We start from the raw sequence: 18,354 nt of genomic DNA on the forward strand, positions 1-18,354 counted from the left end.
AAGAATGCACGGATTACATCAAGGATCAGAACATCTTTCAGAATTTTGACATTACCCAAGTGAAGAACACCCAGATTCAACAACACTATGAATGTAAGAGCAAACCACACTGCAAATGGAGGGTATACTGCTCCAGGATTTGGGATAAAGAGACATTTAGGTGCAAAAATGGCTCTTTTGAGCATACATGTGTCGACAAACATGGAATTCAACATCCCTTAGCCAAAGCAAGGTGTGTAATGTGAAAGTTTTATAAGTTATGTAATACCATATATGTATATATACAACATTGTTATTCTAACATGGTTGTGTTGTTTTATAGGTGGGTGTTCAGAGTTATGTTAGAAACTTTCATGGCTCATCCAAATTATAAAGTTAAGGATTTCCAGGCTGAAGTGAATAGGGTTCATCATGTGGAGATATCTTACTGGACAGCTTGACATGCTTGGCATATGTGTATGGAGAGAGTATTTGGTAACTATGGAGAAAGCTATGCAATGAGCCCTGAGTGTTGCAACCAGATACTAAAGAGGAATCCAGGTAGCATTGCTAGTGTTGCAACAGATGAAAGTGGTAAGTTCAAGCACCTATGTGTAGCTTATAAGTGTTCATTGGATGGTTTTAAGAATGGTTGTAGGCCTATTCTAGGTTTAGATGGGTGTTTCCTTAAAGGTAAATATGGTGGTATGTGTTTGTCTATCATGTCATTAGATGCAAACAATGGATTGTTTCCCATTGCTATTTTCTTGTGTAGAAAAGAAAACAAGGATAATTGGACTGAGTTTCTTAGGATTATGGCCCCATATTTGAAACTACATCCTAGAACACTTACATTAATCAGTGATAGGGAGAAAGGTCTTATATCAGCTGTTGAAACAAACTTTAGTGATGTAAACCATCACCATAAGTACTGTTTTCGACATATGTATAAGAACTTCAAGAGATATCACTCAGGCAAGCATCTAGAGGCACTTGCATGGAATGCAGCTAGGTCTTATGTGAAGGAAGACCATGATATTGAAATCAGTAAGATGAGAGATTTAAGACCTGAGGCGGTGGATTATCTACATAAAGAAGATTCAGCACAGTGGGGAAGAGCTTTTTTTGATACTTCATCAAGTTGTGAGCATATAACTTCAAACTTCTGTGAAGCCTTTAATGCTTGGATTTTGGATATAAGAGGATTGCCATTATGCAAGTTTCTTGAGAAATATCATCTTATGGTGACAAGGTAATGTTTGATAGGAAATTACAAGGTGAGGGTTATCCATATGGAGGAGTAGTTCCTAGGGCAGAAGAGATTTACAAGATGAATAGAGAAAAACAATTGCATTTGAAAGAGTTCCTACTAGAAAAGATGTGTGGACAATCCTTGATCACAGAAATGGGCAGTCTTGGGTGGTAACATTATCCAAGCATCAATGTGACTGTAGGTTTTGGGATGTCACTGGGATACCTTGTGAACATGCAATCAATGCCTTTTTCTTTAACAAGAATGCAGACTGGAAAGAGTAAGTTTTTAACATATACCTTATATTATTCGCCACTTTTGTTTTAAACTACTAATGTTTGATATGGTACTGTTGCAGGTTGCTTGATGAATACCACTTTGTGGCCAAGTACAGAGAAACTTATGAAGGAATGGTTGGTCCAATGGATAATGAATCAAAGTGGAAGAAAAAAGAAGACATAGAACACAGGGTTTCACCACCTCCATTTGAACCTCAAAAGGGAAGACCTAGGACATAAAGGAGAAGAGATGCAGCTGAGGCTAGAGGTGGAAATTTGTAAAGGAAACAATGTAGACTATGTAAAGAGTATGGGCACAACTCAAAAGGTTGTCCTAGAAAGGCATAATTTTCCCAACAAGGTGACATACTTTATATTTTTTTGTTAGCCTTATCTTTTAGCCATTGTTAATTTATTGCTTTTGTCTTTGTCTCTAACTTTTTACTTGTTTGCAGATGCTGAACCACATGAGGTAAGGAATCCAGATAGGGATTTTGAAGAATATCAAAGTCAACAGCAGTACAATATCCAAAATGGTAGAGGTGGCAGGAGAGGTGGAGGTAGAGGTGGCAGAAGAGGTGGAGTGGCATCTGATGTGGCAGGTGGAGTGGCAGCTGATGTGGCAGGTGGTGGTCCAAGAACTAGAGGTGGTGGTCCAAGAAATAGAGGTGGAGGAAATGGGACTAGGAGGAGGGGAGCTGAGTACTTGTTGTTTGGGGATAATGTTGAAGAACCAGCTCCATCAGCAACATCAGCTCCAACAGCTCCACCAGTTTGGGTGCCCCCTGGTAGAGGAAATTGGACTCCAGGTACTAGAGGTAGAGGTAGAGGTGGCAGGAGAGGTGGGTCAATAACTCAGTACAAAAAGAAAGGAAAAATTGTTGGTGTTGGGATTCCAGGAGTTGATATAGGATTAAGAAGACCTTCAACATCTACTGTCAGACCTCAGGTAAAAACTATTGACATTTTTTTTTACCAAATTATATCAATCCCCAACAGTTACTTACATTTTTATTCCCCTTCAACATGTACTGCCATATTTTTGTGCAAGAGTCAACTACAACTGTAGTTCCTGTCAGACCTATAAGTGGTCTGGATGGTTGTTATATGAGAGGCAACTATATTGGTCCAAAAACAATAGGTGGTGGTGCTGGTCAACATAAGAGGAAAAGAGTCACTGAAGTTGCAGAACAACCTAAACCTGCACCTGCAGAATTGCCTGAACCTGCACCTACAGAACTGCCTGAATAAGAAGAACTGCCTGAACCTGTCCTAGCTTCACCACCAAGAGGAGCAGAAGAATTCAAAGGGCCATAGGTAATGCCCTTAATGGAATTACTATTTACCTAACTGAAGAATGATTATGTTTACTTTGGTTGTTTTAGGGTGTTAAGTTATTATCTTTTGGACCATCGCAGTTGATTTAAATTACAAGTTAGATGGTTGTGAATAACATATGCAGTTTCTAAGTTATTACCTACTTATGACAGTGTGGCAGAATGGTAGTTGTCATCTTTATGAACAACTTAATGATAATATGTTTTTATCTTATCTTGTTATCTTCTTTTTATATTTTATTTACTTGTGTGAATGAATTGTTGAATATCTTGCTAACAATAGTACTCAGGAAGAACATACTAGAACATAGAACAACCTTTCATTAGAGCTTACTAGCTTCATTACAACTTACTAGCTTCATTAAAACTTAGGACAACTTACTAGATTCATTAGAACTTACTAGGTTCATACATCTTCTGAAATTATAGAAACTTAACCTTCTTACATGTTTGGCAGAAGTAGTATTTGTTTCCAATGGATTCCGGTTTTCTAGAAGTGAGCAGCTTCATCTTACCATCACAGCATGGATCTGTGCATGGTAGGAGGTTGATCTTGCAGTTAGAAGCCATATGATCACCTTCCCCACATGAGTAGCAGTAGAACTGTTTTTCCTTTAACCATTTGTCTTCATCATTCAGAGGGGGTGGAATTGGTGGTGGAATACCTTGGTGTGTAGCTACACAGGCATCTAACCAGATGAAAACTCCACAATAGTTGCACTTAACATAGGGTTGGAAACCATTTTTTCCTTTTACTGCTTTTCTAATAAATAGGTACCCCTTGCAGTTGGTTAGACTGCATTTTGTCCCTTCCCATGGACAATCTCTGCTAACATGACCATCAACAAGACATAAGTGACAGTAGATATGTGGTGTTGAGCTTGAACTTTCCATTATGTATGTTTCTGTGTGAAAAATTGGCAGCAATTGAAATGTAGAAGAAGATAAAAATTTGCAGGTGATTGTGGTGGAAAATGAAACAACAACAACTGCTTTTAAAGGAAAAAGTTCCTCCAACGGTCATTTTAAAAAAAAAATTGAAAAATCCGACCGTTAAATTTGAATAATCTGGGCCGTACAATTATGTGGAAGGCATGTACGTTTTTAAGATTCTCACATTCTAACGGGTCTATTAACGGCGTTAACTATTTTTTTTTTTAATTTACTAAACAAAAGTCAAGACTTAACTGGTCAACCATGGTCAGCGTTAGGTCCAGGTACCAACCCCTAACGTTGGACAAATGTTAGACCAAACACTAGTGTTGGTCTAAACCTGAGTACTAAGCACAAATTATCCCAACACTAATTTCAATCTTTTTGGGTAGGAAACGCTAATTAGGGATCTCGAGAGGGGAGGAAACGCTAAATAGCCCTAATTTTAAACATGTTGGCTGCATTAGATGTTAACTCGTTTGCGTTTTTTTTTTTCTATCTAACTCAAGATTTGACTCAGCTCATATATCTAACTTGGAGGCATTTGAGTCAGGTGACAATTTTGTACCTGACTCGTTGAGCAGTATCAGACTAGAATAAAAAAAGAATATTACAACCATATTCTTTAATTAATTTTGTGGCATTAGTAAGTCAGATTCAGGGAGTTAGTTGAATTAATTAAAAAAAAAACAACATATAACAATTTTTACCATTTTATTAAAAACCATTTATTTTATTTTATTTTTGAAAAAATATTATAAATTAAATAAAAAATTGATAACGATGTTTGAAGCACTAATAGAAAATAAAACAAGATTATATACATAATATTATTTCTCGATGATAAAATGCTCGATAAAATGATGTCTTTCAATATTTTCGAATTGTTAGTCCACGCAATTATCGATCTTTTCAGATGGTTGAGTTATTTTTGTAGATTTTATCAATCTTTCTCCAAATGATCTCAATTACCTTTTCTTCTGAAAGAACCGAGAAATTTTGGGATTCAAGAGAATTGGGCCTTTGGATGATTTTAGAACCAACTTATATTTCATGTTAAGACTTAGCCGACTTGTGCAAGGTTTCCTACTTAACTTATCTATTCGATTAGGAAAGCCGGAGGTTTCCATGTTTAAGATGCTTGAGACTAAATATTTCCATGTTTGAGATACTTGGGAGAGCAGAGATGTATTACTACATGAAGGGCTTAGATGGTGCAAAAAAATTCTAGGCTCGTATATCTTCAAGATCATCAATGTGAGGTGTAAAGATCAACAAGGTGGAGTGCCACATCAGGGCATGTAGCATCACAATTATTTTGTTCTATACTGTTGTGTGATATGGGAAAAGCTAATGTGAAAAAGATAATCCTTTAGAGATATTGGGTATCAGAGAAACTTAGGGTTTCTAGAGTTCATGTGATTAGCTAGAATTCATGACAATTTTTATGGTTATTGTCTAAAGTCAAAGTCAAAGAAACCATGGTAAAGGAAGTCTATGGAAGAAAAAGAAGGAGAACAAGCAAAGAAGTAACTTCATAATACGTGTTGTTGTTATTAAGAAAAAGCGCAAAATTGAAAAATGTAGAAAATGAAAAAACAAGCTCTACACATGGCTAAGGTTTGTAAAAAGAATTCCCCAAGCAACATAACCACTAGACAAGAAAACTGAAACGACCGACTTAAAATCTCAAATTTCGAAGGAAATGGTTACATGAGAACATTCATTTTAGAAGATGAGATCAATTAGAATAACAAGAGAAACTGTTTGAACAGAGGTATGAATGTCATGTCTCCATGAAAATCAAGTCGTTTCTTGTCATCAAAGTATAATACTAATTGCAATAGTAATAATCAACCATCGTATCTGAAAAACGAAGAATTAGGTGCTCATTGAAATGGAATGAGAAGTCAAAACGAGAAGGATGATAACCTAAATAACCAGTTACAGGTGACAAATCGAATGTATCGTTCGTGCTAAACCTAAGTGAATTACCCTATCAAACCCATCAAAATATACCAAAGCTTCATAGTGTTTGCTTTTGACGTCCCAAAACTTAAACTTTCCTTATTATTTATAACATGTTTCGATACCGGAAACGGATGTGATTTTACTAAGCCTTTGAAATATCAGATTGGGTCCTGATCTCCAAATAGATGTTATAGGATAGTAGCACATAACAATTAACAACTACTGCAATAAAGTTGGTTAGTTTAGGTGGTTACCGTCAACTACTAGGCATCCTTTAACCGTGTCGGCAGTTCTTAATCAGACACGGTATACGACACATAATAAATGTGATGTACTCTCAAAAATAACTTTTCCAACTCACTTTTTGTCTCGTCATCTCCATAAAAGGACAACCCTTTCTTTCTCAATCTCACACGCAAAAGAAAATCTTTAAATCTCATAAAGTAATTCCATTTCATCTTCAAGTTCAATTCCGATAATTAAACAAAACCCATTAAAAATCTCTCATTTCTAATCAAAACCCAGTAATTCTATTCAATTTCTGTTGTCATTTTAATACAAAAAAGCTAAAAGAAAAGGAAAAATGGAACTGTTTCGAAGTGCAAAAACGGTAAGATTAAGAAGCCATCATGACAAATATCTATTAGCAGAAGATGATCAAGAATCAGTATGTCAAGATCGAAACGGAACATGTAAAAATGCAAGATGGACGGTGGAATTTGTTGATGGAATTGGTATTGATTCTGTGATTCGTTTAAAAAGCTGTTATGGTAAATATTTAACAGCAACAGATATACCAAAATTCATTGGAGTTACAGGTAAAAAAGTATTACAGACGGTTCCTAAACGTTTAGATTCATTGGTTGAATGGGAACCAAGAAGAGAAGGTCATCAAGTGAAATTGAAAACTAGGTATGGTAATTATCTGAGGGCTAATGGTGGTGTACCACCATGGAGAAATTCGATTACTCATGATATTCCTCATAGAAGTGCTACTCAAGAATGGATTTTATGGACTGTTGATGTTCTTGCTGTTCGTCCACCTCCTCCTCCTCCTCCTGTTGAAAAAGAAGAAGAACCCAATTCTCCAAGGTTATCTAAAGTTGAGGTTTGTCCCTTTTTTCTTCTAACCATCATTTGATCATTCATTTTGGGTCTTAACTGGCTTTTGATTTCTATTGAGTTATAGTGTCAAATGGTTGTAGAAACTTGTATAGTAGAGGGTCTGGGTTGTCGTGGAATATGCAGTTATGCATTTGGGTCGTGGAACCACTTCTACTAGAGAGGCACCTGCACTGTCTTTTGATTGATGGGTTTTCAATGATTCACTTTATTCATGTGCTCCTTGTATGTTTGTGCAAATTAAGGCTAAGACAAAGTTTTAAGAATGCCGAATGTTCAATGACCTTGCTTTTGTATGTTTGTGTTGCAGTCAAATGATTCTTTTGTTTTCACTGCACCACCAAAGGCTGATGGGAGAACAATTTACTACTATGTTGCTGATGATAGGGGTAATGTGGATGAAGCTGAGGAGGAATGTTCTTTTACATTCAAAGGGAATAGTGTTGAGGAATTAACTGAAAAATTGGTGGAAGAAACAGGGATTGATGAAGATATTATTGTTTGTACTCATAGCTCATTGAATGGAAACCTTTATCCACTTCGATTGCATCTTCCTCCCAATAATGCTACTATGCATGTTATCGTCATTAAATCTTCGTCTAGAGGTAATTCTACCAATTTCTCATTCGTCTTTATTGAGTTTGTGATCTCAAATTTATCAGTGTTGCTGCTATCTGTTTTGTTTTAACATGCATTTTTGACTTTACCATGACTAGAGATGCAGTTTAATATTACCATTGTATAATGCTTTGGTGAATCCAGGGATGATTTTGTTTACATAGCTAACAATCAGGATTACAGCCTTTAAAATCTCTTATAGATCATAATAGTTGTGTGTGCCTTTCTGTAGTTATACGTCTCTCTACTAGACTGGTAAAGTCATTGAGAACTGATATATTCGTATTGGCTTCACATGTCAATAAAATATTAAATTGCACATTGGTTTCTGTATGTGTAAATTTTCACTTGCATGGTAGCTCACTGTGTGTGTTTCTCGCTGTCTTACTTGTATCAGTTGCTAAAGAATTTGCAAACCCAGGACCAGCATAAGATGGGCAACAGAGGGGCCATTAAATCGAGTTTTCTATAAATCGTGTTTCTGCAAGCTTATTCTGGTATTCTCTGATGATACATGTGCTGGAATCTCTGATATGGGCTCGCTCTTGATTTTCGCCTCTAGTCGCAAATCCTAACTGGTTCTACTTTTGAAGCGGACCATAATATGAATAGATCAAATATAAACCAAAAAATAGAAGCGGGGTTCAGACAGAAACTTTTTTTACTTGGCGATGCTTACAATTGAATTTGTAGTGGTTTTCACTCTTTTTTCTATAATTGTTGTTGTATATGAAAAGATCATTTGGGTTGAACAATCGCAGTAATGTAAGCTTGTTACAGAATGACAGGTTGCCAAGACAATGTAAGCTTGTAATGAGGCTTCACTTTTTATGTGGATGGAAGCTGGTTATTGTGCTGGGTTTTGATTTCTAAAATAAAAAAATAGCGGACTGTAGCCATGTATTTTATTCAAATGCATTATTTGACTCATTTATATATATGGTACTTACGAACGTCATATAAAGAAAGGTCACCGAACTCATTACTCCTCGGAGAGGAGCTCCACTGGGTCGGAGAGGTCCGAAGAGACTGGAATTTCGAATTGTAGACGGGGTCGGAGAGGTCCGAAGAGACTGGAATTTCGAATTGTAGACGGGCATTTTGAGAAGATAAACAAACAATTATCAGGAAAAAGGAAATAAAAAAGTTAAAGCCGATACCAAAAGTAATATTGCTTAGAGCAACTGCAATGGTGCGAATAAAACTAAAATGATGCGAATAAAACTAAAGACCAAAAACCAAAAAAAATTAAAAAATTAGGGTTTAGTCTGTGGTGGAGAATAATGGGAAATGACCAAAATTTGGTCAAATGTAGATTATATGTCCGCTCAAGTGAGGCCGACTTTATATGTTAGCCTGGTGATGATTCACCACATGTGTCACAAGTGTGTGTGGTTTAATATATTGGGTTATATTAACTAGGCGGACTTTATATGTTCGTTCTACCATCCCACGCACATTTAATCTCCGTCCCATTCCAAACGGTTTTTATACCAACTCCCACTCCAGACGAACCGCTCGACCAAATATAGTTTTGGTACAAGTGTGTGTGGTTTAATATATTGGGTTATATTAACTATGCGGACTTTATATGTTCGCTCTACCATCGCATGCACATTTAATCTCCGTCCCACTCCAAACGGTTTTTATACCAACCCCCACTCCAGACGAACTTTTAGTTTCCGCTCGACCAAATATAGTTTTGATCCGAATTTCAGACCAAATATACTCTGATATTTGATTATACTCTAGTTTTTAATCTTTACTCCGTCCCATTGTACAGGCTTTCTGGACCAGATTTATGGTTTTACTCGTCCACTGTGGTTGCTCTTACAAAACTCTGTTATTTGATTTATTTATTAATTAAATATTTTTTTCTAGCAAAAAAAAAAAAGAGAAGAAAAAGAAATGCCAAAAGTAATATTGCTTTATCTTCCTCTTTATATTTCTCATAAAAACCTTAAATTCCCAATAATACTTTTTTTTTAAATGAGAAAATTCCCAATAATATCAGTATGCATTATTGTTCAAAGTATCACGATCTTTAAGAGTTCGGGGACTACTGACCTTCTAATTCACTGTAACAGTTGTATTTCAGCTTTTGAACTAAGAACAATAAGAATCTACTTTCATTTTATCGCCATCATCAAAATGCCAATAGTTACTAATTACGGCTACATATAGTAGAGAAAGGAAGGGACATCACATTTTCTATGGACATGTCATCTTCGTTGTGTTCAGCGCAGAAGTAAATGAATATATCAACGGAAGGGTGGAACTCTAATTCGTTCAGCCCCTACAAGTACTATGATGTATGCTAGAATGATCAGCTACTTGCGGCGTCTTTACACTTTAGAAGATAATGCTAGTAACCTCCTTCAGGCGATACTTGTGGTTAAGTCGTTGAAACCCAGATTCTATAGAGCTTGAAGTTGAAAGGCACACATACCTATCCTTTTGAGTTCTTTGACCATCAGCTTCCACATTTCCGCAAAGATTATGTTGAGTAACTTATATATTCCCTCAATAATGACACAAAACCTCTTTTAGTGCATTCTTTCTCTCTGAAAGGGCAATTTATCCTACAAAAATCTCTCCTGTTGATTCTGAAACTTCTTAATTTCTTAGAAGTCGAAGCTGTTGCAAACCTGGTTGCAAGCTACAGCATTGATACTGAGCCATGATTGGGGTGCACCGTGCAGGAGCGGACATAATCATGCAGCATCCGTGTACAGAAAATCGCGATACAAGCTCCCTCCAAGTAGAAGTTAATTTACAGCTTCGTAGAAAAGAACCTGAGGTTGTAAGTGCCCTCTTTCGCACATGTTAAGAACATCATTCCAGCAACCGATTACCTAGACTTGCCCAATCAAACCATGGAAAGTGAATTAATGGATGCTATATGAAAACTAGAGTATAAAATATAAACAGAGAACAGCCAATTTTACCTTGACAGTTTTGTCATCATACATGAGCCATTTTCCATGCTCACGACTGTAAGCGAAGCAATGATAATGTTGCCCATAATAGCAAACCTATGAACCACAAAAGAGCAATCAGGGAAATATAATGTAAAGTGAAGAACGGGAACCTTCCCCACAAGCTGTGTAGGAGGTTTGAGAATTGGTAAAATTCCAAAAGATCTCAGGTGTAGAGTGGTTTAGGTCAAGGAGTTCAGTTTTTGTACGTTGTAAAACGGAGGTAGTAATATGTAAAGCATTTACTCTGAAGCGCAATAGACAGTCACGGAATCTGAGAGTCCATAGTCAGTTCCCTACATATTTCTAAGTAGGTGATATCTGGGTTATTTGAAAGTACCACTGAAACTAGGCAATGCTTGCTCCCTGAATCTAGACCATGATATAGGATGCCGATATCTATCTCAGTGGTTAGAGCAGCTAATGTTGCTGATATGTCATCTGCGCTCTCACAAGTACTCTGCCAACCCAGAACTGCAATACATATGGAAGGTTGATTATTTCAGACAATAAAGACTAATTATGTCAAAAAGCATGATAGATCGACTAACCAACAAGTACCTGTTGTGAACACATGGGGAGGAGTTTTAAGAATATGGTAGATGTGGTTGAAACTTCCACACCCACCAACTTCTGGATCACAGGCTAACTGATGATTCCTCTCTTCAAGCTTCAAAAGATCCTCAAATGAGCTATTCGCATGTGTGATCTAACAAAAGCAATTTTTCATGAATACTTCACAGACTTGATGAATATCACTGTTAAATATCATTTCTTTCTTCTGCTGAAACTAGAGATTATAATAAAAACAACATCCGAACGAGACACACCTTTATGGTTCTGAGAGCACTGGCGTTTATGTTATGAAAGAATGAGGTATATTTCAGATGTCGAGACTCAAATGAGCAGTTGCAGCAGTTCATTTTTTCAAAGATGTTCATTCCGAAAAGTGTATGTGCTATACATGCACGGCTTACACAGTCCCAAGAGCCAATGACATTCTTAGTTCCATCAGGTTCAGCATTAGAAACAGTTGATCTGGAGGTAAACGATTTGTGAAGGCAATCAAAGATTACTCCCAATACTTCAGAAGCATCATTCATCTGAGCCTGTAATTGCAGCGATTGATTACAAAGATATCCTAAAGGCCTGGTAGTCAACACTGTGCAATTGACTGCAAATTTAGACAATTTCAAAAACTTACCTCTCGAAAGAAATTACTATCTGGGTACAAGTTACTTAAAGCAATTCTTAAAATAGTAGGAGCGACAGCTTCTTTCCTTGTGTCCATTGATGCCATGTTCAGTGCAGTAAAAACTTCATATAATGCACAGACTACACAAGGATCTCCAACGTGCATATGAAATGATGTCGATTTCCCCAGGAATTCATCTCGGAAATTTTGCAAGTGCCATAAAGACTGCAGTAACAAAGATTCAAATCAGTGCATGATATCACCCTTTTGAAACTACCAAAAAACTAAACTAACTCATTAGAACCATAAAAGAGATATCAGAAGCTATTACAACATGATAAATGCCCACCTGTATTATCACATTCAAGAAACAATTGTATTCACCAACTTCGTTTTGTAGACCTGCACCAAGGACATCGTCTTGAATCACGTTGTGGACTAGTACTTCGCCGGGCACAGTTGCTGAATGATCTGTTTTGACAGTAAGGTTCGTAAGCATTATCAAGCAATAACAACAAGAGGTTTATGCGCTTCAACAGTGTTTAGAAATATGCAAGAACAGCAGATTCAGAACACCACAACAGATCGAAAAAATGCAGATTAAGTAACAACTCAGTGGAACAAAGAACTGAAGTTCGAGAATCATCCTATTCTTATAAGTTTGAGCCCGATACTTACGTTTAAGTATGCTCGCAGCACGGACATATGAGATTTTATAAAACCAACTGGTAATTATAAGTATTGTAAGTGTAGTGGGTGAAAATAAAATACAAAAAAGTAATCGAGAAACTCAATCACAAAATAAACTCTTCAGGCAACTAATGACCACACATCTGAACTTGATCACAAAAGAACCTCAAAGCGAAGGATTCAGTAAATTACCAAGGCTCTGGCGCACAGCTTTTTCCAGGTCAGCTTGGAATCTTTCCTCGTCAAGTTCTTCGGAGCGAACTTGTCTCAGAGACTTAATTTCGTTTCCTCCCAAAAGTGGATCCACTAATTTAACATAACCAAAATTAGTATTGAGTGTTGACAGAAACTAATTTCCAGCCACATTAAGGAATACAGTCCAGTATATATGTGGAAGAGGCCTTTAAGAGCTATCTTAAAAACATCTTCCAACATGTATTTATCCAGAAATGAAGAGATGATTTATTTCATCACTGAGGTAGAAATATATCACAATTAATAAGCAAAGATGCAGCAATAACATTTAATTTCTTTTTCTTGGGAACTACTTGCATAATCATTTCAGTCGAATCACTTTTCCAGATTACCAGCTACAGATACTTAATGAGAGCAACAAGTATTGAATTTAGAATTAACTGTCTATGGCTTTGCTAGCACAGGATGGTGATGCCAACAAAATGCAAAACATACATAATAATGAAGCTGAAATCCTAACGATAATTTATGCAAATTAAGGAGAAAGAAGAGCTTAAAGAGAACAAGGCAGACAACAAAAAGAATTTTTTAACGAAAATATAGATGTACAGTTCCACTTACTGTTTGTATCAAAAATACTCTCCTTCCCCACAGCATTGACTTGTTTTTTGTTGCAATTATCATTTTGAGAATTCTTAGCCGAATAGTTTGCTTCATCAAATGACGATCCTTGAGGATTTCCATCAAGAGATGCGGTAAAACTATTTGGCCATTTACCTTGCGATCCACAATTAGAAGGCAAAACATAGCCCTGACTCCCTTGCTTGGATAGGTCTGCACAAGGCAAAAATGGCTAAGCTAACAGCTTCAACTAAAAGGACAAATGAACAAAAGTTGTACATGAATGCAAATACAGTGATACAGTAGTCTTATTAACTGCTAACCTTGCTTGATTATCGGAGAACGATTGCCTAGTTTTCTATTCTTCTGAGTAACAGAATTAGTAGAGGGTTTGCTAGAGAGTGAGCATCCTTCAACAATGCTATTAGAAGCACCTACTATTCCATTGGATAAGTCAGCTTTCCCTGCTGATAGGTTTTGGTAATTGTGATGTTTATGAGGCTTAACGGATAGATCCAATTCAATGCTTGGACTACCAGAGGGCAAGGGGACTTGAGAATGGGAACCATCAGCCCCAGATTTAGATTGACGGAACTGCTTCTGAACCTCCGCATTATCAGCATGATTATAAGATGATAAAACATGAATCATTCCACTAGCCCTCTTATGTTGCTCTGCTAGATGCTTCTGCTTAGCCTCATTTTCTATTCGCCTTTGATACTCCAGAGTTTCTTCAAGCATTCTTTCCTCTGCCTCGAGCTCCATTTTACGTCTACGTTCCTCCTCCTGTTGTTCAAAGTCCTCACTATTTCTATTATCTATAACGAAGTGTCGATCAGATGCAGAGGGGGAGTTACTGCACATAGACATATCAAATAAGAAAATTAGTTAAAGATAAGCACCACTAAAGGTTGACTAAACATTCAGGAAAAATGCACGTCTCTGCTCCTTAAGAGAAAGAAGGGTCATGGTTCATACTCTTGTTCTGCAGTTTCTTCAAGAGGGACGGGCTGCTCGTTACCACCAGTTGCCTACAAATTCATAAAATATATTAGTGTCAAGGAAGTTTTACATAAACAGTATGAATTTATATACATGCCTCTTTCAGAAAAAATCAGATAAGATGTAATAAAACAAACTAAAACCTTCAAATCTCTATGTTTTCGATGATCCTTGTTCTTCTTCTTATCCTTTGACTTCTCCAGTACAAGTTTCGAGTGATCACCTCCTTTGTTGAGATTCTTCTTAGCATCAAGTGCCAGTTCTGCCAAAAATGCCTCTCTTGCCGCATCGGATTTCTCCCTGGCATCTTTATCCACTAGCTCCTCCAAGTGTGACTGGAAATTTAAAATATAGAAAATGTGTAAGTTCCAACATAAAGTCAACGTGTGGAATTTGAATATGTGGAGCAAGTTGTTTCATACCTGCATGAATGATTTAACAAGAGGCAACATGATTGCCCGGTAATCATAGGAGGAGAGAGGACCAAGCTTAAGCTCCAATTGCTGCATTCCAACGACTGTATGCATAATCCTTGCATCGCTCTTGCTAAGCTGCACAGCCACAACAGTAAGAAAAGAAATATAGATAAACCTAGATCAGTAATCCTAGATCTAGAGTACAATTAAAGTAAATGAACCCACCTCCACAGACAAATTCTCCTTTTGCCTTTGGATTGCCACTTCTATGTAAGTATCTGTTTGATGAAAATCTTGCAACCTCCAACCATCATCTTCGCCCATTTCCAAGTCACACAACTGGCCAGTGGCATCAGACAAAGTCTCATCGTACCCAAATTGTGCTGCACTCAAAGCATTTGCCTCTTTAAGAATATTTGATATGATATCTAACTCAAATCCACATCCACTGCCCATCACCATCAGATCATTCTCTCTATTACTAAGCTCTTCCTGCCGCTTCCTTAGAATGGTCTCGTAACTGCGAGAGACAAAATCCACTCCACACTCCCTTTTCTTCAGTTCTTCAAGACAGAGACTCTCTACCATCTGTAACGCTTCCTCGTATCCCATGTGTTCACATTTCCTCTCACACATACTCTGCAAGAGACTAAATTCTTTCTCAAGCATCTGAAAAACTTCCAATCCACTATGTTTTTTCTCTTCTCTAAAACGTGTCCACGATGACAGTTGCTCCACACATAAAGGACCTGTGAATATCCAAGATAATAGGGTATCACCATATGGTGATACACCATTTTCATGATCACCACCAACAAGAACAGAATTTGACATAGCACCAATATCAGTAGAGCTGCTATTCTCAGAATATATTCCAGAAGGATGCAATAAATGCTCATCCAAAAGGAGATATGTAAAATCATCGGTTAAAACTATCCGTTCTCTGATTTCAAACTCTTCAGTGCCCGCACGAGCCTCATCCATGTTGCTGTTCTTGTCAGGATACCTAGTAGCTAACCCACAAGAGTGCGCAAGTTCCTGTAAGAATTTCAGGATTTTCCGTAACTCTGAGGCTCCAAGAAAGCAAATGCAGAGAGGTGTTCGCTCTAGACCATGGTTAAGAATCCGTGAATCAGGAGCAAGACCTTGGAGCTCATCCATTGTATACTGTATCACCTTGTGAAGTTGACTAGCAGCAAGATATTTATGTTTCAGAAGCAATTTGAACATGGCATGGATTCTCTCAAGAAGATTTGCACGTTCAGAATCATCAGACAGCGGCAGCCTCTCTGCAAGTGAATGTGTGTTATACCACTGGTCGCATCCAAGTTCCATTAAATCAAGGTTGGACATGTTATCATGGTCTTTACTTTCCAAAAGAAGTTTATGGCGTATATCAACTGCCTTTGATTCTTCAGCGAGTGGCTCTACTTCACCCTCATCAAGAGAAGAATCCCACGAGTCTTTGGAGCTACACTGATCAATATGACAGTCCTCCTTACAGCTATCTGAATGACTATCAATATGAGAACCATTGTCAAGCTTAGAATATTGGTAATTCGACTGATTTTCAAATAGCTTTACTGCTGCAAAGGCATCCACTGGTTTCCAAGAACCATTGAGGAGCATCTCAACCCAATCATTTTCAACTTCTTGAGGGAGAATTGATTGCAGTTTGGGTGAGAGGTTTCCCATGTGCTCCTGCACAATATGCTGCATATGGGATTCAGAGTCGGTAAACTTCTCATTGCAGCGACAGCAAACCCAGAACCTCCATGTCTTATAGGCCTCAGCTAAAGATAGCGCTTCTCTTAGAACCTCCATTGCCGAACCATCCTTGCATGAGTTGTAATGTTCCTTGAGTTCACTAACACTCACCCTCAGAAAACTTCGTTTTTTATCGAGGCTCATCGTATTCCAATACGTCCGAACCTGATCCATCTTATCCGCTGAAGAGGCAATCTTCCGCATATTTGCATACTTACGACGCTCGGCAAGTCTATACGCACTTGAAGATGTATCAGCTGGCCTATCATTATCAGTGTGGGACTGGGGTAACTCTGACTTTTGCTGCAACAACCTCGCTGCAGCAACACGCACCTCAACCTCTTTCCTCCTCTCTGCCTCTGTCTTAGTAGCCTTCTTAATCTCATTAGGCCTCCTAGACTGAACTAATCTAACTTCCATGGGATCCTCCTGTGTCCTCCTACTAACTGGAATTAACCTGAACTTATCCTCAACTCCCCCATCTGATAATTTCTTCATCCAAGTAGAAAGAGAAGCAATGTTAGCTTTCTGAATAAGCGTTTTAAGCTCCTGATGATAATGAGCTATACGCATTTCAGGAGTAGATTCACTCAACTGACTCTCATCCTGCAACCCATCTTTTGCAGGATCAGTAGGATTCTCAATCAGAAGTGCCCGATCACACTCTCGAATCACCTCTTCATATCCCTGCGTATTATTTGTCATCTCATACAACAAACTAGCATAGAAATGAGCAAACTCAATCGAATTCGGCAATAAACTAACCGCTTTCTTGGCTGATTCCATTGCATTTTTTAAATGCCTTTGCTTCGCGTTACTATCCTCGATCAACGAAGCAACTTTCACAGATACATTCCCTTGAAAACGATGTACAATAGCAGAATTCTCATGCCTGTGACATAAATCTTTCATAATTCTCAAGGCTTTTGTATGATTCCCTCTTCTAAATGAAGTAAGTGCTTTTTCATATTCAAGCTTAACTGATGCATACACAGAAGCATCCAATTGTGGAGTAACAACAACAGAAACATCATTGTTTACCTTATTGAACGACGAATCAGTAATCGAACTTAAATTCGACTCGTCTTCGATACAATTAACATTATTAACACCGCCATTAATTACAACATCAGAAGAAGAAGCAGCAGGCGTTATCGAAGTAGTAGAAGAAGATTGTTGCTGTTTAGAACGAAGAATAGGGTTCCGTTTTTTATGCCCCATTAACTAAACGATTTAATCGATTTTTTTCCTAAGTTTGATTTCATAACACACAGTACAAAAATTGGGATTACAAATTAATAGAGGCTGAGACTTACTTGAGAGAATTCAACAAATTGCAAGAATCATACGATGAAGAAGAAGAAGTTTATCCATACTCGATTGATATACTCGATTGATGAAGCTATTGATCGATCGGATTGATGATTTTTTTTTACTTTGTTACTCTGATAGATATCACCTACCTCGCTTGTGAATGTGTATAGAGGGTGAAAAAATAGGTAGATTGAGTTGGTGGGTTAAGGAAGGGATTAATTGATATTTTAATGGTGAAAATAGATTGAGTTTGGTGGAAGATGAAAAACGAACAAGGAAGACGAAGATACAGAGAGTCGACCAACAAACCTCCTCACACACACACTTTCTCTCTCTTCTTTATTTCTTTTTCTTTTTCTTTTCTTTGATTTTATTTTGGGGTTTTTAAGGAATTTCTTTATTTTTCTATCAAAATTTTGTTTCCAACTAAATGGGTAGAGATGTCTAAATGGGATAAAATAACCATAAAATAAAGTTGTTGAATCGTGAATTTCATAGCGAATCGTTTTTATTCTTAAGAATCGAACCGTATATTGAATCACAAATTGAAAATTCATGGTAAATTTCTAAATGCATATATATATATATATAGTGGAGTTATAGATTAATAAGATTATATATATATATGATGAAAGTCAGCTTTAAGGGCTTTTATTGAAAATAAACGAAGAGTTATTTATACGGAA

The 18,354-nt window shown here is 37.2% G+C and overlaps 3 protein-coding genes across 3 annotated transcripts; 2 read left to right on the forward strand and 1 right to left on the reverse strand.

The window, feature by feature from the left end:
- Nucleotides 1-458: 458 nt before the first annotated feature.
- Nucleotides 459-1,749, forward strand: LOC113331282. Its single transcript, XM_026578007.1, has 3 exons — nucleotides 459-1,231; nucleotides 1,434-1,511; nucleotides 1,590-1,749. The coding sequence occupies exons 1-3, from the start codon at nucleotides 459-461 to the stop codon at nucleotides 1,747-1,749; spliced, it is 1,011 nt and encodes a 336-aa protein (XP_026433792.1).
- Nucleotides 1,750-6,141: 4,392 nt separating this feature from the next.
- Nucleotides 6,142-8,404, forward strand: LOC113331491. The gene is made up of 3 exons (XM_026578199.1): nucleotides 6,142-6,858; nucleotides 7,183-7,477; nucleotides 7,888-8,404. Exons 1-3 carry the CDS (start codon nucleotides 6,334-6,336, stop codon nucleotides 7,920-7,922), a joined length of 855 nt encoding a protein of 284 aa, XP_026433984.1. The 5' UTR covers nucleotides 6,142-6,333; the 3' UTR covers nucleotides 7,923-8,404.
- A 1,051-nt stretch (nucleotides 8,405-9,455) lies between these two features.
- LOC113331495 lies at nucleotides 9,456-18,012 on the reverse strand. The gene is made up of 14 exons (XM_026578205.1): nucleotides 14,813-18,012; nucleotides 14,594-14,722; nucleotides 14,315-14,506; nucleotides 14,148-14,200; nucleotides 13,493-14,025; nucleotides 13,170-13,382; nucleotides 12,546-12,659; nucleotides 12,013-12,134; nucleotides 11,673-11,888; nucleotides 11,299-11,577; nucleotides 11,030-11,177; nucleotides 10,809-10,942; nucleotides 10,439-10,525; nucleotides 9,456-10,345 (listed from the first exon to the last, which is right to left on the reverse strand). Exons 1-14 carry the CDS (start codon nucleotides 17,573-17,575, stop codon nucleotides 10,259-10,261), a joined length of 5,070 nt encoding a protein of 1,689 aa, XP_026433990.1. The 5' UTR covers nucleotides 17,576-18,012; the 3' UTR covers nucleotides 9,456-10,258.
- Nucleotides 18,013-18,354: the final 342 nt, after the last annotated feature.

The sequence above is a fragment of the Papaver somniferum genome, unplaced genomic scaffold (assembly GCF_003573695.1).
Source record: "Papaver somniferum cultivar HN1 unplaced genomic scaffold, ASM357369v1 unplaced-scaffold_125, whole genome shotgun sequence".
Lineage (NCBI taxonomy): Eukaryota > Viridiplantae > Streptophyta > Magnoliopsida > Ranunculales > Papaveraceae > Papaver > Papaver somniferum.